This window comes from Podarcis filfolensis (assembly GCF_964270895.1).
Source record: "Podarcis filfolensis genome assembly, chromosome: 5".
NCBI classification, from domain to species: Eukaryota; Metazoa; Chordata; class Lepidosauria; order Squamata; family Lacertidae; genus Podarcis; species Podarcis filfolensis.
The window spans coordinates 37,631,832-37,656,313 of NC_139608.1; the positions used below are offsets into that span (position 1 = coordinate 37,631,832).

At 41.7% G+C, this 24,482-nt stretch overlaps 2 protein-coding genes across 3 annotated transcripts; one reads left to right on the forward strand and one right to left on the reverse strand.

The window, feature by feature from the left end:
* Positions 1-21: 21 nt before the first annotated feature.
* Positions 22-13,616, forward strand: DNAJB11 (DnaJ heat shock protein family (Hsp40) member B11). Its single transcript, XM_083616314.1, has 10 exons — positions 22-219; positions 3,586-3,742; positions 6,735-6,832; positions 8,382-8,514; positions 10,158-10,300; positions 10,814-10,896; positions 11,710-11,767; positions 12,098-12,209; positions 12,376-12,535; positions 13,253-13,616. Exons 1-10 carry the CDS (start codon positions 152-154, stop codon positions 13,315-13,317), a joined length of 1,077 nt encoding a protein of 358 aa, XP_083472440.1. The 5' UTR covers positions 22-151; the 3' UTR covers positions 13,318-13,616.
* A 2,677-nt stretch (positions 13,617-16,293) lies between these two features.
* LOC310763704 (endothelial protein C receptor-like) lies at positions 16,294-22,830 on the reverse strand. 2 transcript variants are annotated; one of them, XM_083616322.1, is made up of 5 exons: positions 22,033-22,828; positions 20,502-20,537; positions 19,332-19,583; positions 18,009-18,281; positions 16,294-17,175 (listed from the first exon to the last, which is right to left on the reverse strand). In XM_083616322.1, exons 1-5 carry the CDS (start codon positions 22,088-22,090, stop codon positions 17,063-17,065), a joined length of 732 nt encoding a protein of 243 aa, XP_083472448.1. In that variant the 5' UTR covers positions 22,091-22,828; the 3' UTR covers positions 16,294-17,062. The 2 variants fall into 2 exon arrangements, with proteins under 2 accessions (XP_083472448.1, XP_083472449.1); XM_083616323.1 differs by lacking the exon at positions 20,502-20,537 and having other exon boundaries at positions 22,033-22,830.
* Positions 22,831-24,482: the final 1,652 nt, after the last annotated feature.

Here is a 24,482-nt window from a genome sequence, read left to right on the forward strand (position 1 = left end):
GATTGGCCAGCGGCGCGCGCCGAGTCGGAGCCTGATTGGGCGGTTAGCTTCACCGGGTTCTCTTTCGTGCGTGCCTATGGTTACCGGCGTGTGAGAGGAGCCGAGGAGGGGGCGCGCTTGGAACCTGCTCGAAGAGACCACCCCTCCCGCCATGTCACCCCGCTCCCTCGGCGGGCTTCTGCTGCTGCTGCTGTGCCTGCTCGGAGACGCCGTCGCCGGGTGAGCCGAGGGGAGCGGGAAGGGACCGGGAGGAAACGGCGCCGCCCCACCGGTACTGGCAGGTGGCCTCGCGGTCGGGTGGAGCCCCCCTGCTCCCCTCGCCCCTCACTGCCGCCCAGGGGGCTTCGTCTCGCCCGCCCCTCGCCGCCACCTCTCCCCTTCCTCACAGGGGCAGCTCTCGCCTTCCTCTTCCCACGCGGGGCGGGTGGTCCTGTCCTCCCTTTCCCCGGTTACAGCCGTTATGGCTCCTCGCCCAACCCCCGCCCAGGGTGACCGGGAAGAAGGCCGGTTTGCTGCCGCTTTCGCAGCTTGTGCAGACGAGGGAGTTTCGGTTGGTTGGTACAGTGGTACCTCGGGTTAAGAACTTAATTTGTTCTAGAGGTCTGTTCTTAACCTGAAACTGTTCTTAACCTGAGGTACCACTTTAGCTAATGGGGCCTCCTGCTGCCACTGCACCACCACCACACGATTTCTGTTCTCATCCTGAAGCAAAGTTCTTAACCTGAGGTAATATTTTTGGGTTAGCGGAGTCTGTAACCTGAAGTGTATGTAACCTGAAGCGCATGTAACCCGAGGTACCACTGTTTAGTCATGTATTTCCGCCTGTAGTTCGGGGTATCAGAGTTATCCGGCCAGGACTGTGTTGAAAGTCCTGTTCAGCCATGGACCACGCTCAGCCTAGCCCACTCCGTAGGGTTGTTGTTGTGGGAGATTGGAGGAAGGCCTGCACCCACTGCCTTGGGCTCATTTGAGGAAAGGCAGGTTATAGATGTGGTACGTGGCACAGAAGCAGGTGCTGCCTCTCACATTGCGTTGTTGTACGGGTTGAGATGCTAGTGCACTAGGAAGAGGCAGGAACTGAATGGAGGCCAGTACGCTGTGGCCTGATTAAAAAAAAAGATGGAGATACTGTTGGGGCCGTGTTTGTCTCCTCTGAAGGAACAGGTTCGCAGCCTGGGGATAGTTCATCATTGTCAAGGTGCAGGTTGTTGCTGTCATTGAGCACCTTTCACTGACTTATCCATGCTCTGATAACCCTCAGATTAGACAACTGTGATGCATTATTACAGGATCCAGTAACCTCCTGAGAGGGACCTCCCCCTACATAGTGCTGTCTCAGCTTTGAAGTCTGCCAGGGAGGCGCTTTTGGTAATATTGTTGAGTAAGGTTTGGGAGTCTGGTTCACCAGAAGGCTTTTCGGCAATTGCTACCTGCTTGTGAAACACACTGTCCCAGACGTTTGACTGATGCCAACACTGAACATTTTTCAGCACAGGCTGAAGACCTAGCCCTTCTTCCAGGTCTTTTGAGTATGTTAGGTGTAAGAACCTGTATGGTTTGATAATGATAGGTAGATTGATCAATTGTTTTAGGGTTGCGCTGTCTTTTATCCTCTTGTTGGTTTCATCTAATTTTAGAGGTTGTTACTTGTCTTGAGGTAATTTAAAATGGATGGAAGGATACAAATTTACCGTAATTTAAAAAATTTAAAAATACATGTTGAGACAGTTTAGAAACTACAACTGCTAGATTGCTAGCTGGGACTAGGCATTATGATAATGTATGCTTGTGCTTCATCAGTTGCATTGGTTCCAAATCTATTTCAAGGTCCAATTCAAAGTGCTAGTTCAAGCCCTTTATGATATGGGGCCCAGGGTACATGAAGGACCGCTTATCCTTGTCTGCCTATCTGTACATTAATATTTTCATAGCTGATCCTTAGGTCCTTATTTAGGTTCCCTGCCATCTGAGGTACAGTTGGGTGAATATTGGGGAAAGGGCCTTCTCAGTGGTAGCCTCCCAGTTGTGGAATGTTCTCTCAGGGAGACTCACTCTGATGTCATTTTAGGTTCAGGGAAAGGCCTTGTTGTTTCTCAAGACTTTTTAATTCAGATTGATCCATTTTATCTTGGTTGGACTTGTTTTTATGCCTTTTCTATTTGTATTATTTTTATATATTTTGATTTGTTTTATTGTGAATTGAAATTTTGCCAGTCACCTGGTTACACCACTTAGGGATCGGTGTGATTAAGCTGTGTACATTTTTTTGAAATAATTAAAATATATAAAAATATAAATCTATAATAAATAAAGTACAGGAGCATGCTATTGAACACAGGGTGTCTTACTTCTGAGTAAATAAATATGTGTAGGCTTGCCCCAAATGACATTGAATAAAGATAAGGTCTGGGAACTCCAAGATAAAACACAGCCAATGTTAGTTTGTGTGTTACTTATGTTTGCTTGTCCCTTCTCGTGACGTTGGTTGAGAATGTACAGTATCATAAATCCCACAAGTAAATTCACTTATTTGTTAGCTTATACATTCCTTTCTATTGAAATTGCAATAAACAGGGAAGCTTACACAATTAAAATAAATGGTTGTGGCCTGATACAGCCACCTTATTGGAGCTAAGTATGTCTGGGTTTGGTTTGTTTCTAGATGAGCGTGTGTCTTGTAACCCCATGTACACGACTTGGAGTTCAGTAGTGGAAGAAAGGCAGTATATAAATTTACCTAAATAAATAATAAATGCCTAACATATATAAGTCTACTAAGACTATACTGTATTAAAATAATTCAGTCCATCTGGCCAAAAGCCTATGGACCACAAATGTTTTCAATAAATGGCAGAAGCTTAAGAGTGGGGACCAAGCAAGCCTTCTGTTTTTCTTTTCACTGTAATTGTGTATTTTTGGTAACACCTTTTATTTCATATACTTCACATCCCATTTTATTTGCATCCGTTTTCTGCCAATGTATTCAAAGGGGTATCCAGTTTAAATACTAATGTATTCATGCCTACACACAAACACACTATTGTAGCCTTCTTATCACGTCAGCTCCTTAATTTTTGCCTGTGTTTCTCTTCTTTTTTCTTTTCCCTCAGGGGACACAGGCATTGAGTAGACACTTGGGAATATGCATATTATTAATGTGTAGATTAAGACCGCATAGTACATTTATAGGGCAATTTTAAGCTTATTTACTCTGGAGTAAATCTCACTGTGTTCAGTAGGGCTTACTCCTTAGTAAGTGTGTTTAGGATTGCACTATTAGAGAGAGACTGGCTGTGTATATGGCATGTGGTTTTCAGTGAGCTCACATTTTAAAAACAGGACCTTCCCTTCAAGTATTCTCTGGCTGAAAGTTCTAATACCTCCTTGGAGGCACCATTTCTGTCATTCTCTGGATGCCATGCTTGTAGAGCTTTATTACAAGTTATAATTGTTGTGGTAAGCAGCAATATTGGAGTTGAAGAAGGAAACGGAGCCCTCCTGCTGTTCTCTAACTTGTAGCCTGAGTATGTGGTCGCATTAAAGGAAGAAGATGCACAACAATAACTGGCTTCATTTTTCTTTTAGGAGAGATTTCTACAAGATCTTGGGGGTGCCCCGTAGTGCATCTGTTAAAGACATTAAGAAGGCCTACCGAAAACTCGCCCTGCAGCTTCACCCAGACCGGAATCCTGATGATCCACGTGCGCAGGAAAAATTCCAGGATCTTGGGGCTGCCTATGAGGTTGGTGTATTGGGGGAAAGTCTGTGCCCAACTAGTGCACCCATTGCTTTCTCTGTTTCAATATTTGCTATTTAGCAAAACCTTAGCAGAGTGAGCAGTAAGTGGACAATGTCTTAAGTCAACTACAGCATGGTTATGATAGAGTGTCATTAACAGGCATTCCTAGAAAGTCATCTCCATCCCCTTTCCTATCATTCATTTCTTTAGGATAATTTATAGACACACCTATACAGTCATACCTTGGATCCCGAACGCCTTGGTACTCGGACATTTTGGCTCCCGAATGCCGCAAACCTGGAAATGAGTGTTCCGGTTTGCGAACGTTTTTTGGAACCTGAATGTCCAATGGGGCTTCTGCAGCTTCCAGTTGGCCAATCAGAAGCCAATCAGAAGCTTTGGTTTCTGAATGTTTTGGAAGTCAAACAGACTTCTGGGACGGATTCCGTTCGACTTCCAAGGTACGGCTGTATTTGAAAATGCTCTGTAGATGGTTTTAAGTTTGGCAAACAGACAAAACACAGAGTTTTTTTTACTGTTGTTTTTACATTAGCAACAAAATGTATCATATCTGTATTTTATCTGTGCCAAATTAACATGCTCTACCAATTGTCTTTAAATTGACATAGTGAAAGGACTTCTTGAAGTTAATGGCTGGTTAACAAAAAATCATTAGCTTGTTGGTTGGCCTGTTATTGTGCTTTTTGGGAGCATAGGTGAAGGATTTATTTAACAAAATTTATATAATGCCTGCTCTTTTTTTAAGCCTCTAAAGAATTTACAACAAAAGATTTTAGTCCAGATGACATCTCCAGGGAGCCCAAAGTGAGCACAGTTGTCAGGCGTGATTCTTGTATTTGCAAATACTAGTCCAGGCTAATGTACAAGTGGAGATTTTAGTGTTAGATAGGCCATGCCTGGCTTTCTGGTGCACCTTCCTGATACGGATAAAAAAGCACACTGGCCTAACCACTGAATGACACGTTACAGAAATTAAACTCAGGAATGTTATTGGCAGAGGGAGGTAAACAGATGAAATTCTAAACATTTTATGCATTGCTCATGCCTCATGTTTCTGCTAGCTTTTTCTAGATAGCCAGATCTCTCTCTTCTGAATTGAAGAACAGGAATCCCCTTTTGACAGTCACACAGTTTTTCCATTGCTCTGTAAATTCAATGAATCAAGATACTTGAACAGGCTGCAGCATGGAATGCACAGTAGTGTGGTTGGCAGGAAGAGAACTCTAGAGAAATAAGAACTATTGCACTAGGAGCTTGCAAGCTAGCTTTATCTAGTTGACCGCTTCTTATGCTGAAATTAAAGTCTGCAGTATGTTATTAAATATGCAATTAATCACCCTAACCCTAACTTGCCTGTTGCTAAATTTTGTATGACTTGCTTTTGTGTAAACATAGGATTGGGGTGCAAATTATTATTATTATTATTATTATTATTATTATTATTTATACCCCGCCCTCCCCAGCCAAGGCCGGGCTCAGAGCGGCTTACAAGCAATAATAAAAACAAATTGAATGATTTCAACTTAAAAACAAAATTAAAATACAACATTAAAATATGGAAACATTAAAATATTAAAATGTAGCCTCATCGCAGGAGGAGAAGGAAAGGAAAAAAGAAAGAAAGGGAGGGAGGGAATCAAATTGGCTCCAAGCCAAAGGCCAGGCGGAACAACTCTGTCTTACAGGCCCTGCGGAAAGAAATCAGATCCTGCAGGAGCGTTCCACCAGGCCGGAGCCAGAGTTGTAAAGGCCCTGGCTCTGGTTGAAGCCAATCTAACTTCCTTAGGGCCCGGGACCACTAGGGTGTTGCTATTTATGGACCTTGAGCCTCTCCGTGGGGCATACCGGGAGCGGCGGTCCCGTAGGTACGAGGGTCCTAGGCCGTGAAGGGCTTTAAAGGTCAAAAGCAGCACCTTAAATCTGACCCTGTACTCTACCGGGAGCCAGTGCAGTTTGAAAAGCAGTGGGTGAACATGCTCCCGTGGCAGAGACCCCGTGAGGAGCCTCGCTGCAGCATTCTGCACCCTCTGGAGTTTCTGGGTCAGCTTCAAGGGCAGCCCCGCGTAGAGCGAATTACAGTAGTCAAGCCTGGAGATGACCGTCGCATGGATCACTGTGGCCAGGTCGGGGCGGGAAAGGTAAGGGACCAACTGCTTGATGCGGCGAAGGTGGAAAAATGTCGCCTTGGCTGTTGCTGTAACTTGCGCCTCCATGGAAAGGGAGGAGTCAAGGATTACACTCAAACTCTTAACGGAAGGCAATGGCACTAATTGGGCCCCCGCAAGAGGAGGGCATACATCTTCTGATGATAAAGTATGGACAATGAAAAAATGTTTTGTAAGCCCTTCTACAGCTTTCACTGTATTACAGGTTGAGAATGGAAACCAGTGACTGTTGCTTATCTCATCTACAGTGTCAAGAAAAGTCACAAATTGTTTTTTAAATATTTGCATATTTGGTTATATCAAAAAGTGTTGCTCAACTGACAATAAAGCTTCCATTGTTAAAACAAGGAGAGAAGCAATTTTTTGTGATTTTCCCCCCCTCCCCCTGCACCCACCCTAAATCTTCTCTGGAGGATCCTCCAACCTTCTAGAGCCCGAGGGAGAGGGGGTTGCCAGTGGGAAATTGCCAAAAAATGTTTCTTTGCTCATTCTGCTAATTGAAACCTTACTGGCAGCTGAGTGACAATATTGGACACAATCCATTGTTCATAGGTTTTATAATGCTGAGTCTCCATGCAGTTCTAAGAATAACTGCATTCAAAATCTTCCATCAGCCTTAAGACATCAATTGCAATCAAGCAAACAAACATTTTAGGCTGCCATAAGGCCACTGCTGAAGGCATTTCCCTGACAAAAATCAGTGGAACGTGTTTCCACTTGACGTGGAATCAATACCAGATTTCACTGCTTTGTAACAGTTATGTTAAAGTTTTGCCTGATACGTAGATGCACACTGTTATCTCCTGCAGGTATTGTCAGATGAGGAAAAGCGAAAGCAGTATGATGCATATGGAGAAGAGGGATTGAAAGAGGGTCACCAGAGTTCTCATGGAGATATTTTTTCACAGTAAGTCTGTTTTATTTCTCCAACATATTTGCACAAGATTACAAGCTTTACGGTGAAGGGATATCATTGGTAGTTCATTGCAGCCAACACTATTGCTGTAGTATATTGTCTTCAGGTTCTCCTCTGGCTTCTTTCATAATGAGTGACATGTGCAAGAATATATTACAGCAATAGAAGTCTGTCATGGTGAGTAGACACTGCACTGAATCCATATCACACAAGTGAATATTCCTTTTTTTAAAAATCAGCTATAGAAGAGGCAGGGAAGAGTTAAGTCCCTTGTGACTGGGAAGACAGAAGCAATTAAATTTTATTTCTGCTGGAGCAAACACTTCCAAGGGGATCTGAAAGTCAAACTAGAATGCCTGAATATCAGTTTCTTGATTGGTGTGAATGGGTCCTCCGTGTGGACATTTTCATCCTCCTTATGAGGAGAGGCCCAACATTGGCTCAGTTCACATGCAAGGGGTATGCCAAGGCAGGACAGTTATTTTGCAAGTTCCAGATAGTGAAAGCAAAGGCAGAAAACACTCTCACAATTCTCTGGCCCCTGGGTCTGATTTTTCCCCAATGCTTTCACATCTTGCTTTGGGATAGTGTTAAAGTTTTCCTCCAAATATCAAGGCCACTTGAACAGAGATTACCTTGTTTGCTTCATTTTGGCAGAAACATATGTGGTTCTTGGAGCTGTTAACCCTCTAGACACAGAAGCCATGGCAGAGTTCACAGTGGCTCTCCATTTCCAACATGTATCATGCCTTCCTATTTCCAAGGCACAGCAGCCTTTTGTTATCATGTTAGCAGTTCCAAATAATTTTCTGGAGGTAGCATGTGGATATGCTTAATAAATCTCTGCAGCTCTCAGAAGCAATGTTAAAGCTGAGAATATCAGTGGTTTTATGTAAGATGCTCTGAAGCAAGGTAAATATATTTAAAATAGTTAAATAAAAATCAGTAAGCCAGCTGTATAGTTTTCCCTGTCCACATGTGTATCAATTTTGTAATGATGCACAAATTTGCAAACCTCTTGTTTCAGGAGATATATTCTGTAATATTTTCATTCCCTGAGAGGGCACAACCACTTAAAAACCCACTCTGGGATCTGAAGCAGGTTTTATACATCCCTTTCCTTCCTGTTCTGACACTGTTCATTTAGTAGAAGAGTAGGCAGACCCACCCATGTATAGACCAGGCAAAGTTTACTGAGAAGGGGGCTCAGAGTCTATGCAAAACTGAGTAATAGAGCTGTTTCTGATTGCCCCATAAGCTTTTTTCACGTTTCAATTTTTGCAATTTGATTGTCTCAGTGCAGTTTGCTTTTGTTTTTGCAAGCAGCTCCTCTTCCTGTTTTTATTAGTTATTTCTTCACAGAAGTTATCCCTCAAATTGGGAAGAGATTCCTTTCAGGAAGGTGATACAAATCTGATAATCTTCTGAGTTGATGAAATTAACCCTTTCATGCATGCTCTCCTACCAGTTGATTTGAAGGAGCCCCACAATAGGCCCATTACTCTTTTCTCTTAAATAATGATGGTTCGTTTCTTTACAGTTTCTTTGGAGACTTTGGTTTCATGTTTGGAGGTAATCCTCGCCAGCAAGATAGGAACATTCCAAGAGGAAGTGATATCATTGTGGACCTAGAAGTTACACTGGAAGAAGTGTACTCAGGAAATTTTGTGGAAGTAAGCATGCCAGTCTGCTCCTTATTATTTTGTTAAGTTCTGGGGATATGGAAGTTATATATTCTTGTTTGAACATAAATGAGAGTCTACACTGAAATTTGGCATCAGGCTTCTTCTTCCCATGAATGGCATACAGAAAAGTAGCAAATCACTATCACTTTTGTATTGCTACTGAGAGTTTGTGGTTTCTGCCTTTCCTGGCACTTTTGCCTTTAACAGACCATACAATGAAGAATGTTGTTGTCACCTGAGTGCTTGTTGAGCTAGTCTTGAGGGTATTGCTAATGTTCCAGTGGAACAGCTGGTAGTGCTAATGTTCCAGTGGAACAGCTGCAGCAATTTTAACTGGTCTAACTAAAGCTTTTGCTAATTGATCTTTCTGCTTTTCGTCATTACTGAGCAGGCTGCCAAGTTATTTCTGCTTCTAGTGTGTGTAGAAGGAAGTGGCAACAAACTCAAATTGCATCTTGCCCTCTGGAGAGTTTTATGTGAAGTGAAACAAGACTGTGATGCCAAAAAAAGAAGACTGCTACTAGTGGTTGGGTCATATTTACTGTTGCTTTTTCAGAAACAGTCTTTAACACAGCTTCTACCTTCTGCAAAGGGAGATAAATCCCTCCCTCAATCCTCGAGCATACTTTGGATTCAGAGGGGAACAACCAGAGCTGGACACAAATAAGGGCTGGCTTCTGGTAAGCCGTATCCAAATTTGTGGATTCCTGCTCTAACTGCTGCAGGTATTCACAAATCATTGAAATAAGTTGTGCTTTTGGTATTCATAAGTAGGTCAAGATTGCTATTAATATTTACTAAACTTACGAGTCGCCTATGCAGAAAAGGTGTAGGCAACTTTACAATTCAAAACATTAGCAACATACAATATAAGGAATACTGTACAGTGATACCTCAGGTTAAGCACTTAATTCGTTCCGGAGGTCCATTCTTAACCTGAAACTGTTCTTAACCTGAAGCACCACTTTAGCTAATGGGGCCTCCTGCTGCTGCCGCACTGCCAGAGCACAATTTCTGTTCTTATCCTGAAGCAAAGTTCTTAACCTGAAGCACTATTTCTGGGTTAGCAGAGTCTGTAACCTGAAGCATATGTAACCTGAAGCGTATGTAACCGAGGTACCACTGTACACATTTTAAAATACATAATTTAATCTTCACCAATCAACAGCTATCAAAAACACCTGTTCAGACACATACCTAAATTAGGATATGTTGGTATCTAACTGACTTGTTCCATCAGAGTAAGGATTTCTGCTGCACAATGGAATTTCCCCCTGTGTGCCCCCCAGATCTGTTCTCTGGGTCTCCTCAATCCTCCAAAATAGATTGGGGGAGGGTGCAGGAGGGATCAATTGCACAAACAGAGTGCATTGGATACTGCCCATTAATACAACAGAGACAACCAGTCCTACCCACCAAATATATAAGCATTTTTAGAGGAAGCAGCAGCACTCTCACTTCTGCTAGGCTGCCTTGTTTTATCCTTATATATGTATGTGACATGCTAGCTGCAAAGCCTAAGGTGGCAAGCTGAGGTAAGTGGAATGTGTGCGTTTACTCAAGCCATCAAGACTAAAGTGCTTTATGTGTATAATCTGAATATGAGACTCTGGTTCTTTATATTTCTGCAGGTTATTCGAAACAAGCCAGTAGCAAGGCAGGCACCAGGGAAGCGGAAATGCAATTGCCGGCAAGAGATGAGGACAACTCAGCTAGGCCCTGGGCGTTTCCAGATGACCCAAGAAGTAGTTTGTGATGAATGTCCCAATGTCAAGTGAGTCTGAGGTCCTCTGGCTCTTTGGTGCATGCATAGTTTGCAATTATGCATCGCTGTTGAAAGTAGCACAGAGAGAGAATTACCACTTTGAGCCACATGGTGGTGTATTGTGTAGCTCATCTATGGGAATGAAAGAAGGAAGGAGAAATTGTTGGAAAACCAGGGATACTGACTGGAATTTGAATAATTGCCCCACCAATATAGATTCCCTGATAGAGTTTTCCCCCTGTCAAATAGAGCATTTCATTTGTGTTGTGGAATGGAATAGAACATGTGAATGCTCCCTGCAGCATTCTTGTAGATGACTTCTTGAGTCATTTGGAAACACCTTGTTTCTGTGTACCATTAAGGTTCCATAATGTAGTAAGCCCAACACTTCTGTAGTTCAGTTGCACAGCATGGTCTGAATAGCAAAGAAAAGCAAACATCTCTTCTATAGTGCAATCATTAAAGAAAGAAAACATATTTTAAAAAAAAAAAAGAGTACTGCCTTTCTCCCCTGTTTCTTAGGCTTGTAAATGAAGAACGAACCCTAGAAGTGGAGATAGAACCTGGTGTGAGAGATGGCATGGAATATCCCTTTATTGGAGAAGGTACAATATTCCCTTTCTATCTGGAGTTAATATCTTGTTGGGTCTGAGGTAGTAAAGAACTTGGGTGGGGGGTAGAACTTGTCAGAAAAGCTGGTTGATTTTTCAAATTGGTTTCCTTGTTGAAAGAACCTGTTTTGGGGCTAGAACAGCAGTAAAGATTCACCTCTTCTAACTCAGCACTATCTACACAGAACATTATCTCCACAGCTACCTTAGCAATGGCAGTTCCAGAGGATGCTCTGGTGGAGAGCCTCCAATTGGCCATGGGCAGCAGCCATGCCCCCTTCAATGGCACCAGTTGCATTAGGCTATAATAAGGAAGGGATGCGGGGTTTCCATTAACTCAGCTAATAAGTCAGGGTTCTTCCCCTGACACCTGGCAGCAGCTATTCTGTCAGGCTGCAGCAGAGAAGAGAACGAAGAGAAGACCACACCATCAGTACAGCTGAGAAACCATCAACTTTTGGCACCTCTTTTCCTTTAACACTTTCACCCCAACTAGTCATTAGATTTCAAATAACTTGTACCTGAGTTTACTTATTTTCTGCCATCCAATCCATTTTACTTTTGTCATTACTTTGTAGATGGTAAGTATGTGGGCAGGGACTTGAGTGAGGATTTTTTGTGTGTATCATCTGTAAGCTACTATACAATCCTGTTTTGGTGTAAGAGCAGGATAGAATTATTTAAACATCTTTTTCTTGGATCATGTGACTATCGGGAAGCTTAAAGGGAAGAATTGGCTTTGGGTTTCATTTGTGGGAAGTGAAATGGTTTTGAAACCAGACCCAATCCATATTCGAACTTCCACAGGTGAACCACATGTTGATGGAGAGCCAGGTGACTTACGCTTCCGAATAAAAGTTCTCAAGTAAGTCGCTTAGTTATTTTTGCCTTGTTTACCCATAAATTGTTTACCCCCCCCAAAAAAATCATATATTAACTAGTCACTGTACAAACTTACTTTGCATAAATATTTCCACCCGCTAAGCTGCAGAAGGTTTTGATGATCCCCATAGAAAATTGTCCCCTCCTGCAAAGACTGAGGTGGATTTATTGCCTTTGGCAACAAGAGTGACAGACTTACAGGATAATTCATTCATTTTTTTAAAGTTAAATGCCAGAGAGTTTGACAAGTATACAGAAAATTGATGAAGTAACAAGTAGAATATGTTAACGTTTTCTAACATCTTTCCTACAGGCACCCAGTTTTTGAGCGAAGAGGAGATGATTTATATACAAATGTGACTATTTCACTGGTTGAGGCTCTTGTGGGTTTTGAAATGGATATTGCCCATTTAGATGGGCATAAGGTAAGGCAGTTTTTTCTATTTGAGATAATACATTTTCAGAGTAGTCTCCTATGTTATTTCCATGATAATTGCATCTGTTGACACTAAAATATGGGGGGGGGGGTGTCAAAGTATCTAGTCACAAATGCCAATCCTGTAAACTCTTCACCACACTCCCATCTACTAGGTGCATGTTGCCCGGGATAAAACCACAAAGCCTGGAGCCAAGCTGTGGAAAAAAGGAGAAGGTCTTCCCAACTTTGACAACAATAACATTAAAGGCTCTCTAATAATTACATTTGATGTAGACTTTCCCAAAGAGCAGCTGACAAGTGAACAACGAGAAGGTTTGTATCTATGTATCCTAGAATAGTGTTGCTATGGTAAAATCCCACATGGTTTGATCAGTAATTCCATTTACTGATATATTCTTCATGCTGAGATCTGGAAGTTACTTTGTCATCTAAGTGTCCATCTTGTGGGTATCATTCTGTCATTTTCCAGTTTTAAGATTCTGTGTTCAGAAAGGCATGCCATCTATTAGAATAGGTTGGCTGCAAGATAATGATTCAACCAGTTTGCTGCAGCCTGTCAGAAAGGGCTGCTCTGGCTATAACATGGTCCCAGCCACTACAGACATTGTGACAAAAGTGACAGGATCTTTTCAGGGGTATGTTCTGGAAGACTAGGGATGGTAGGGAGGAGAGCAGCCATTGCTGCTTTGTACAATTTTTAAAATATTGCTAACTTTTCAAACAGTGAAATTTAAAAACAGGTCAGGAATCTTTTCCAGACATCTTGCTTGTTCCTAGTCTGTTTCAGTTATTAACCAAGGTAATATCCTTGCTTTTGTAGCATATCTGTTTTTCTATGTTTGGGGAGTATTTGCATAGACATCATTCTGGGAGTTTTTCTCAAAACCGTTTTGAGTGAGCTGGTCTCAAAATATCGAAACTGAATGTGCTGGCTTAAAATTGGAAGAGCCTGAATTCATTTGATTTTCTTTCCTCCTTGTGACATATTCGGAACATTGTATGGTTATTACTTTTTTCAATCTTTTGCAGGTCTCAAACAACTGCTGAAACAGGCATCAGTGCAGAAGGTGTACAATGGACTGCAGGGATATTAAGTGGTGACAAATGAACTTTGTTGCAAATGAGAGAAATCAGTGCTATGAACTGCAGTCTTCTGGTTGTTGTAGAACAAAGCTGAGGGGTGTTGGAGTGACTGCTGAGCCCTCCATTTTTACAAATAGTGAAGGTGATTTGGGGACAGATCAGAAGACGGTAAAAGAATTTTCCTTATTTGGGACACAACTGGTGCTCTATCTGGAGCAATCAGGCTCCAGCAGTTGAGAAATGTGAGGCGTTTTAACACACGTACCACGTTTGAAATTCTGGTTTTAAAATATATTTTGATGTTACTTTTTCTTGCCCCTCTGAGTGAATTTTCATAACTCGTTCCCTATCCCTGTTTTACTTTATATTGTCTCCGTTTCAGACTTTTAAACTAATGGGTTCTTTGCTGCTAGCATTTTTGGTTCTTGGGCCCAGCTTAGAAAATATGGGTTTAAAATCTTTTCAGTCTCCTAATTTCTGTACATACCTAGTCCTCTTATCACTCACTCTAATGGAATTGAGGCATGAGAAACCCTTATCTCTGCAGTTGAAATTTCATTTGCTTTCTGCATTGTCCTCTGGGGTTTGACAACTGTCCAGATACTTCCTATTGTTTGTACTGTGGAAGTGTACTGTAGCTGTTGCCACCACACAGTTTTGCATTTCGTTCTGCACAAGCATTGCTGCAGTACATGACACTGTCCATGAAAAATTTTGACAGCTTACTATGCATTTCTAAGAGTGGCAGCAGTACTTACCACTGGGTTTCTTTTATAGACTACAGCAAATGTGTATGGATTTGTAATCTGTGGTTCATAAACAGACAATCCAGCAAGCAAAGACTATGCAGTCCCTTAGATGGAGCACCATTTGAGTAGAGAAGGTTTACACTTGGTTATATGGGGTGAAAGTGATAAGACTCTCGTTGCTGATAGAGAATTTGCTCCATGCAGCTCCAAAAGAGAAATGTACTCCTCACTCCTCCACCTTTGTGCAGCTGTTGCTGCTTTCCCCCTATTTCTTAGAAACTGCATCAAAACACTTCCTCCCTAGCCTGTGGTTCAACAAATTCAGTCTTTGCATTTTATGCAATTGATGTAAGCCAACATACTCATGTGGGAACTGTAAAGCCAATTCATATTTTACAGAACAAGTATGTTTGCAGCAATAAGCGATGTGGTAACCCCAGCCACTCAGGAACCTAGGACACTTTGAGCTTCCCATATGCTTACAAACCATTGCCTCCATTTCACACTGCATATGGTATTGTACTCCTGCAAACACTGGGCATATATGCAACACATCCTTTTGTATCTGAATTTGCCCTTGTTTCCAACTGCTTTGAAGACTTGTTGATAACACATACATTCATGCAAGACAGAAAGACTCAGAATGGTATCCAGCTCTTCCTTTATCATCCAAACTGTCCCTTGGCTAATGAGCACAGCAATCTTAAAATCTTTCAGGCTCCTGAAATATATGCCCTGCAATTAGTTGTGTATGTTTCAATATGGCTTATGTTCTCTTCTTGGTGAAATGTTAGCTGGATTTTTTTTTCTTTATATATCAGCTCCTTGTGCTAGATAAGAGTGAATCAGTGCTTATTTTCTCTGCTGAAGATGAAAGTGTTGTATTGGCACTAATACTATCTGAAATAACAGCCATTGAAGTAACAATGTATTGTCACCATAATCTATGGTTCTCACAGAGAACTAGAGATAGATTAGCATTGAAAGTGTCCACATAACTGTTGATAAGTTGGAATGATTTTATAAAAATATGCAGCATTTGCTACATTCAGAAAGCCAGCCCCTTCCTATCCTTCTTCCTACTGTTGAAAGTATTTTTACGTATAAAGGGAAGAGGCCTTAAAGAGAGAGCTGGAAGGGTTTTAGGGTTGCTTTTAGTAAAGAACCTTTACCAATTCAAAGCAGAAAGAGACAAGTTTCCTATTTTGCAGAAATAGAACAGTTTTACCTATTTGGGGTGTAACCCAGTGAGGCTTGATTGAGCAGATGTCTAATGTTCCTCAGAGCATTTTTAAATGAGTTTTGGCTTTCCACTCAGATCTGTTGCAAGGATAAAATGTGTAGAGTTGAGGAGCAACTCCTGGTTTGTCCCTTGCTGCTGTAATCTCAAGGAAGTCTGTGGAAAGAAAGTTAATGGGAGTCCTGGCTTCTGGAAGTGTTCTTGTATGCTCAGTACTAGCTTCGGTAAGAGAAGCACTCTTTCTAGCTTGGCTTCCTTTTCATCAAAGTAGACATTTCTGTGGCTCTTGATTCCTCCTCCGCCCCCACTCACTCACCCAGTCAATAGATATTCCTGAGATGTTGGGTTGTTATTGTTGAAACTTATCATTCTGCATTGCATGCTATATATCCAAGGGAGGTATGAAGATATAACAAGAATCGCACATGGCTTTCTTCTCCAAAATCTGCTGAAATATACCACAGTGCCTTGGATATACCTGCCACACGAAACACTACAGCAGAGCTTTCCAAACTGTGTCGCGACACGTTAGTGTGTCGGCTGCAGCGTTTAGGTGTGTTGCGCGATATGTGTCTGTATCTCTTATAAGAGGTTAGTTTGAGCTCTGGTTTGCTAGGAGAACTGAATCAATGTGTCACAAAGTGATGCGTGTCAAAAAGGTGTGTCACCAACATGAAAAGTTTGGAAAGCTCTGCACTACAGCGTGATCTCACTGCTGCTTCTGAAGACGGGGGACAGATGCTGCAATGCCCAGTTCTGGATCCAGAATCATTCCAACATCCCTTCTCGTCCAGCATTCTGTTTCAACAGCGGTCAGCCAGATGATTCCAGAAAGTCAACAATCTGGGCATAAAGGCAGTAGTTTGTACATGCACGCACGCACACACACACACTCACTACAGCAACATGATGCCTCAAAATGGAGGCTCCATTTAGCCAGTCTTTCTAATAGCCATGGATAGACCTATCCTTCATTAATTAGTCTGGCCATTACCACATTTTGTGGCAGTGAAGACTTTATTTTAAAAACTATACATCGATCCCATCTCAATATCTTATGCTATTGGACTGAAATAATGTCAAATAGGAGCGGTAATAATTCCCAGATTTAGGATGCTTTAAAGGAGGCTGTGACTGAGCAAAACGAGGTTCAGGTATGTTTTTATGCTGTGCTTCTGTGGTGTCTGTCCATTGATGTGGGTGAAACACTAAAGTTCTATGGGGAGAGGCTGTTTGCCCTGGTAGTAATGACAGGAGATGGAAAGATTCCTGTGAGACCAGCAGTGATCTTGCTGCTGTTCTAGAGCCCATCTTATTCTTACAGGTAGATGTGAGGCAAGGGATACAGATTTATATAGACATTGGCTTATTTCTTCATAAGAAATTTTTTTAAAAAGAGGGATGGGAGGAATTTGAATCAGTTTACATTTAAATGCTAACCTACCTGATCCACACTTTCTTTTTAAAATACACAAAGCAAAATATAGCCATCCTTTGAAATTCACTCTCCGAATTTTGCAATGCAGCTCTCCAGCCACATAATGTGAACAAAAATGCATATATTGGTGAAATGACATAGAAATTCACACTAAAATAAGGACTCTTAAAATAAAATTCTGATTGATGTAGAAATGTGGAGAAGTGGACTTAAAATTGGAAAGATGAGAAACGGAATTGGGCAGATTCACCCATCCCAACTTCATTGTTCTTCTGTGGTGTTTGGCTAACCCATCTGCAGAGCTGCTGGTCCATATAATACTTGAGATGCTATCTCTTCCCGCCTGTGCATAGGAAGATGCAAAGAGCTAGTGCCATTACAGCAAGGGCACCAAGGCTGATGCCTACCACCAGCGGAGTGTGTGAACGTCCTTCATGTTTCCCTGTAAGGCAAAAAAAAGATTTGAGAGTTTTTTTCTACAACTGAGGGGTTGCAGCTGCATTCTAAGACTTGATAAGTAAATGTTGCTTTAGCTGTTTAGGTGGGTGGGTTCAAGGATTGGAATTTTTGGTTTCAAGATTTAAGTTGCTACTGTCTGAACTAATGCATTCACTCTAAAAATTCTAACGATTTGAGTCAGCTATGAAAAAAGTTGGGTAGGATGGTGTTTTGGGGGAAAATATGACTGAACTGATGGACTCGTCCACTTTTAACCCACTGCTTCAGCAGGAGATTGTGGGTGTCCCTTGCAAGGAAGAGAAAACTCAAAGCAAATGTCAGTTGGTATATTATCTGCACCAAGGTAATTCTGGATTCTGCAGCTAATAAAGCATTTTATACGTGCGCAGAGCTCTGCAGCTAGTCAGAAGCAGCAAAGCTAGCAAGGGTCCTGAAGTCTGGATCTCTGGAAAGCCTCTGTAATATGCTGCACTCTTTCTGCCTCTCCACCCCACTGTCGCCCCATGACATCTTACGGAATTGTCAGGTGTTTTGCATTCCTGCTTTCATCAAACACTTCCAAGACTATCTTCAGCATATTGAGGACAAGGTGCTTATATTTCTCTTTTTAAAGAAAGGCAGTGATTCAGAATTCTGTACCTCATTCCAACATCTATGCTTGTGGTGTGACAGCACCACAAAATATACCCATCCCTGTCCATTAGTGTGTGTTGGTAAGAAGATTGCCATAAAGGATACTTGGTTGTGTCCTCCCTTGGACAACCTGCACAGGGTAGGAGTGCTTCTCAGACATCATATAACCAGTGTTTCACATACCTGTAAAGGCTCCTTTCACTGCAGTGTGCTCTGTTACAATCTTGATGCAAGTTTCCTGCAGGAAGAAAGCTGGGTCCGCACTGGTTTCATTGTAATTGCTCAGCTGCATACTGGTATAGCTGGCCACAGGAGTTTTCTGTAAAGGTACCCAGCTCTTATTGGCTGCATTGAATCTCAGGAAATCAGTCCCATTGACTAAAACCTCGTAGAAGGTTCTGTTGGTGCCATTCCCAAAGATCTGGCACCCCAAAGTACAATGCATGTGTAGGGGGTCTGCAACAAAAGCAAATGTGTTAGAAATATTTCCCCCGTAACTGGCCTCTTATCTTTCTCACATGCACCCTTGTATTATGCTGAATTACCTAAGGAAGCATTCTGTCTGTACTTCTCAGGGAAATTAGCCCTGACATGTCCGCAAAGAGCTATTTCATGTATACAGTAGCAAATTGTGGCAAACAGGCTACAGCTAATGCTAGCTCTCCAGAAAGTGTAAATATGCATACAACACAATAAGCAAGATGTGCATGTTTTCAAATAATTGACCACGTCCCTATTTCATACTTTTTGATAGACAAGGAAAAAAATAACTACACCTCAGAAAGTAATAGGGGCAGAAGAAATAATCTTCAGTATAGGAGGCTGGAAGGTTTACCAAATGCATCCCTACTCTGGGAATATTTTGAGAAGACAAACCATTTTTCTTTTCAAGATCTCACTTTCTCAGTGCAAAATCTGAACTGACATCAGACAGGGCAATTTTACCTTTTATTGAGGCATTTTAGCACTTACTGCCCACTAAAATATCCAAGCATTGAACTTGCTGGATCAAAGCAATGCATCTTCACTATACAGCCCCTTTGCCATCTCTTGCTTTCTTTAGCAAGTCAGTTTTACTAAACCTGTGTCTTTATTTGACAAACTTATACAAGCAAATTAGAACAAGGCCTGGAATGTGTTATAAAGCATAATACAAAATGAAGCACCTTAAGAGTTCTTAGTATTCATTAAGGGATATAATATGAATGAATGCATATATTAGTATATAATTTTATTTCCACCACAGACTGCAAATTGGTCTCATAGCTGGTCTCATAGCTGACTGCAATAATAGGAGGTGGCTTCTTGGCTGCCTCTGTGGCTTAATTTTACTTAACAGTAAATGGCACCATACTTTCCGTCATACACAAATCTCTAGATAAACTATTTACTCCGTGATCACACCATGTCCCAAAGTTTGGTGCTCAATGATACCATCATCTTAAGCAGCTGTGACAGTTGCTATGGCAACAACTGTGCCCATTACCATTGCACCACAATACTCACATGGTATTTTCCTTTCGCGAGCATACAGGTTGACCAATGTCTTGAAAAGGTCAAGGTAATGTTGCAGTGCACTCTTCCTCTGCTCCCAGAGATCTAAAGATTCCAGCTGGAGCAACTGGCTTGCATTCATTTGCTCATTTTGATACTCCACGCTGTGGGTAAGTTTTCCATCCAGAGTGGCATTACCTACCATTTCCACTGAACTGTCGTTTGGGAAGTAGGCCAGGTGAGTCATAACGAAGGCATGAGATTCTGAGAGGAAAACCAGAACAACCTAAGTTATTGCGTTCAGCCACCTGCAAATGAGAAATAGCAAAAGCACGTTCTTTCACACTAGCCTTTCCTTGCTCCCTTTTGCTCAGAGGCAACCACAAGTGAATAAAACTAAAGTTGACAGGAAACTTCATACAGGAAGGAAGGAAGGAAGGGGTTTCTTTCCTGGCTTATCCTTCAAGGGGATGCTTTTCTAGGTGCAGGGCTGAAAGTGGCATGAATTTGACTGCCATCCCATTGTTGTTCCTAGACTGGAAGGCACCACTCTTTTCCTGTGGTGACTCTTGCTCGAAAGCAGCTAAGAGGGAAATAAATTTCCCTCACAGAGGGAGCAGGTAGCTTCCTATATGCAGGTGCATGCTGTGCCCATGGTAAATGCCAGCTCCTTATCATATGGCTGGCCTTTCTCTGAAGCAAGATAAAAACAGCTACTTCAGGAAACAGATTTCAGAGGGAGTGCTATTTCCCTGCTTCCATCCTCTGTGTGCAGTTCAAACTAACGATGAGTGGAAGTGAGGTATCAATTTGAATTTTGCTGTAGCTGCAAAGAATAAAATCCGTTAAGGCCAGCCCTGTGCAGTCAAGGTGGTGAGAGGTAGTTAGGGCTTGGTAACAAATTGCCCTACGGAACTGTTCTGGAAATTTTTAAACCAATTAGCATGCTTTATTAAAAGTTAAAATAATTCTGAATGTATTATATATGTATTCCATATTTTTGTTTATCTGGAATGTTAGCACATTTCCTACCTGATTCATTTCTGTCCCTCTCATGCTTAAAACGAAAAGGGAAATTTTCCTCAGTTCAAACAGGGAAACTAAAATTCGGAATTTTTACAGTTGGTGCTTGCTTGGAATTTGTTTAAAACACTGAGCTTGAAAAAGGATGCTATAAAATACCTGCTACAAAGGCTGCTGTTGAATGATGAGCTCTCTCTGAAAACAAATATAGATCATTTGATGCATGGCAATAAGAATATAATAATAATAATAATGGAGCATTATGCCAAATACCATGCCAAATAGTCACAAGATTCTGGTCAAGAGCTGACAGTTATTAAGAATCAGTAGTAGGTGATATTTACCCAGGGCTATAATGGTCTCTATTGTAGTGGAGCACTTTTTTGTGCCACATAGAAAAGTCAAGATCCCAGATTAGATTTTCTTCTTATGTAATGGTACCATGGTAAGCAGGAGAGCTTGAACTCTGGTGCATGGTGCAAGCATAGATGCCAGAGTCAACCAAAAACGCTTTGCTGCCTGCTGCTAAGTACAAAAACTAACTAGATTGGGAGTAAATGTTACTTCAACTTTGGCAATCTGTGGTTAGCTTAGGGGGCCAGGACAGGGCTTCTGGAACACAGCTGTGTCAAGACATTCTTTAAATCAGGGAAGGGAACCTGCGGCCCTCCAGATGTTGCAGAACTCCCATCATCCCTAACCACTGGCCATGCTGGCTGGGGCTTGTGATAGTATATTCCCAACAATTTCGGGAGGGTCAGAGAGCCCTCACCTGCCTTTAAGGGTTGTTTCTTATTTAAAAACACCATTGCTCTATAGAACGTAATGGATGTCTCACTGAACAATATATGTGTGTGTGCCTGCATATAGTACTTTAATGGATCAGGCAAGTCTGTTTTGTTGAGACCAACAAGAGCTGTTCTCATAACCAGGTCTTGTACATGAGGCTGAATTCAGTTTCTACTTTGCAGTTCTGTGTTCCTGCCAGCCGTTTCCATCTTTTGCTCTAAGCCGAACTTACAAATGCTGGCTAGATTCCCAAATATCTATTGTTCTGATTCTCCACCCCCCTCACCCAGATTTCAGACCGTAGTCTTACTTATTTAAAACATTTTTCAAGGCAGCGTACACCGTAAAAACAAAAGGATGAAAGCAAAAGAATAACAGGACCAACTTGTGCATGTTTATGCAGAGTGAAGCCCCACTGTGTTGAATGAGGTTTAGTCTGGGTGCTTTAAGGATTGCTGGCTAAAACGAAATCTATTTAAATGTCTGGATAAATACAAATGTTTTTGTCTAATGCCTAAACAGCTGTGAGTGGCGCCAGGCAAACTTCTTGAGGAGGGTGTTCAAGTAAGCCCCTCTGCTTTGTAGATGTTCTTCAAAACCCTGACGAGACACATGGAGAATCTTGGCAGATGATTTCACTGATCAGGCGGGTTGATACAGAAGTAAAGATATGCATATAGATCACACACGAAGGGAACCCCTAGGTAATAGACATCTCTGTCTCCACCCCTAAAAGTTCTCTACAAACATTTTCAGTTTAATAAAACTGCACTATGCCATACACCACTCCCCGTCTTAACAGATTGCACGCTATAATTCTATGTGAAGTTTTCTATCAATAATCTAGCTTCTTTCTTGTGAGTAGAATTGCACCATTAGAGAACAAGGCATTTTCACTTACCTACGCCATACACCCAGTGGCAGAGAGCCCAAGCGAAGATTATTTGCAGGAGTAACATTCCCAGAAGGTGATCGCTTGTTTGCAAAATCCAGGAGTGCTGGAGGTGCTGTGCAGTGTTGTAGTCTGTGGAAAGAAATCCAAGCTTTCTGTATCTCAAGCCACCATGAGCTGAAGTCTTTTGGAAATGCAAACAAAATCTGGGATCCAGCTCTCTACCCTGCCGTCAGGATTAGAGGAGGGAGCCCAGGGTTTCTTGGGAATTGAAGGGTGGAGCATGTCATTCCATCTATCTTCGTATTTCCTCATCTGCAGTAGAGGAACTGACACTTTTCCTTGCCAGACCTCGCCCCTCTTTTCTCCCAGAGCTATTACTATTGCAACATTCCCAGACTATAACTGGGAAATGATTTTTTAAAAAATTATTTAAAGGATTCCCCAAGTTTATTGTGTGAAAAGCGGGTGGGGGAAGGAAATAAATGTGATGAGGAAATCAAAATAGGGCATTGTGGGGAAAGTACTATTTATACCCATTGGAAAAGAAAACCCGTTTCCTGCCTCTAGCAGAGCTTTTTGGGTTCACAGGTACTTTTGCAGTTAATACACAGTTTCAAGGCTCAAATGTGTAAAGCATATTGTTGCAAAGTCTCTACCTCCCTAAGCAATTAGATTACTCCAGAGGCTGCATTTTTGGTCTAATATCCTATGCACAAGAGATTTATGCTACCTGTGATATTTGCTGCATTTACTAATATATGTGGAGGCACAGAAGCACTTCTGCAGGGCAGCGTATCCACTAGACTGCAGGTCACCAGGGATCCTGTATCACGATTTTCTTTCTCACTCTCCCTAAATGACCCATTGCTTTTTAACACACATGCATGTGTGTATGTGCTTTTGTATACACACATTCTCTTACTTTATTCAAATTCTGATTCAAAAGAGAGATTTCCATCTATCAGAAAACCATTCCATACCACTCCATCCTGGACTATTAACCAGCAATTCATCTAATAAAGCAATGGTCAACCAACAAGTATATCAGGATGATCTCTTCAGTATAGATATGAGGATGCAGACTGGTTAATCCATCTCTGGGCTGAGTAATTCTTAAACCCCATTCCTTTAAAACATGAATTAACTCAGTAAACATTAAACAATTAAACGACAACTATAAACAATGCAGAAAATATTGCACAAAACCCCCTCAAAGTACCAATCAACTTGAGAGTGTTGAATGTCCTTAACTAGCTAAATTTTAAACCTATATGAAGAAAGGTTCCTTTTCAGACTGTTTGCTTTGCTTTTTCTTTTCTGCCTGACCCCTTTATTCTTTTTTCTAGCTCTCTACTCCTTTCATTGTTGACTAAACCATTTCTAACTCACAGTTCCAAAGTTAAAACAAAAACCCATTTCCTTGCAGCCTTGATTAACCCTATCAGTAGCAATGACTAAGTTAAGTAATTCCAAGATAGTGGATATTACCAGAATGACTAGAAAAATCTCCTTTCAGCAGATAGCAAAATCTCGTCTGTGTGATGCAGGGCTCCCAACTTTAATTAAACAATAGACTTTGTGTGTTTGACAGAAAATCCCAACATCCTGCTGTAAGCCTTTTAGCAAGCAAGGCTGGAAACTTCTGGCTTTATTTCAGGCCAACAGAAAAATGAGAGTACAAGCTTTTATATAAAATGTAATATGACTGTATGACAAAGGGATGTAAACCCAGATCCATACTTCTACATCTCCCCATTTTGTTGTCTCCAGGGGTGGTGTTAGAAGTCTGTCTTGCTGGGCGCCTGACAAAGCCCACACCCCTATAGGCAACCCACTGCTAACCCTCGAGTCCCAGATCCTGCTGCCGTTTTGTGCTCTCAATGCATGTTCAGCGGCTCAAGACAGCAGCTTTTACCTCCAGGTTTTGGTATGGATTGGGCCTGAAGAAAGAGGCAAGCAAATTGGCAGTGATCACAGTAGGTATGTATGTACTATATTCATATCCCACCTTTCCTCTGAGCAGCTCAAGGTGGTGTACATGGGTCTCTATAAGGTAGGTTAGGCTGAGAGACAGTGACTAACCTTATGTCACCCAGTGAGCTTCATGGCTGAGTAGAGTTTAGAACCCCAGTATCTCAAGTCTTAGTCCAACCACTAAAAGGAGGAGGGGAACCCACTAAAACATCTTGTTCTCTCTGCTTCTCCGTTTCTCACCTAACAGAGCTCCAATGGTCATATATCAGACCCCTCAGCCCATGCAATTCTTTCAGCAATGGAGTAATATGATGGTGATATTCTGCTCCACTGGGACTCTAGCAACAAAATGGGTCAAAGAGCACCCCAAACTATGAATCTGCTCCTTAAGAGGAGTATGGCCACATCCAAAGCAGGCAATTAACTAATCTGGACATGCCACTGCGCCTCCTTATTGTCAGTATTCAGTCAGTTTATTAAAA

What these genes read in the sequence shown, in the direction of transcription:
- DNAJB11 (XM_083616314.1), top strand. Translation starts at nt 152, where the DNA reads ATGTCACCCCGCTCCCTCGGCGGGCTTCTGCTGCTGCTGCTGTGCCTG. An exon ending in TTCCGAATAAAAGTTCTCAA is followed by an intron (nt 11,768 to 12,097) that starts GTAAGTCGCTTA and finishes TCTTTCCTACAG; the next exon opens with GCACCCAGTTTTTGAGCGAA. An exon ending in GACAAGTGAACAACGAGAAG is followed by an intron (nt 12,536 to 13,252) that starts GTTTGTATCTAT and finishes AATCTTTTGCAG; the next exon opens with GTCTCAAACAACTGCTGAAA.
- LOC310763704 (XM_083616322.1), bottom strand. Translation starts at nt 22,090, where the DNA reads ATGTTACTCCTGCAAATAATCTTCGCTTGGGCTCTCTGCCACTGGGTG. An exon ending in CCACTGGGTGTATGGCGTAG is followed by an intron (nt 20,538 to 22,032) that starts GTAAGTGAAAAT and finishes ATTTGTTTTCAG; the next exon opens with AGAGAGCTCATCATTCAACA. An exon ending in AGTGAAAGGAGCCTTTACAG is followed by an intron (nt 17,176 to 18,008) that starts GTATGTGAAACA and finishes TTTGCCTTACAG; the next exon opens with GGAAACATGAAGGACGTTCA.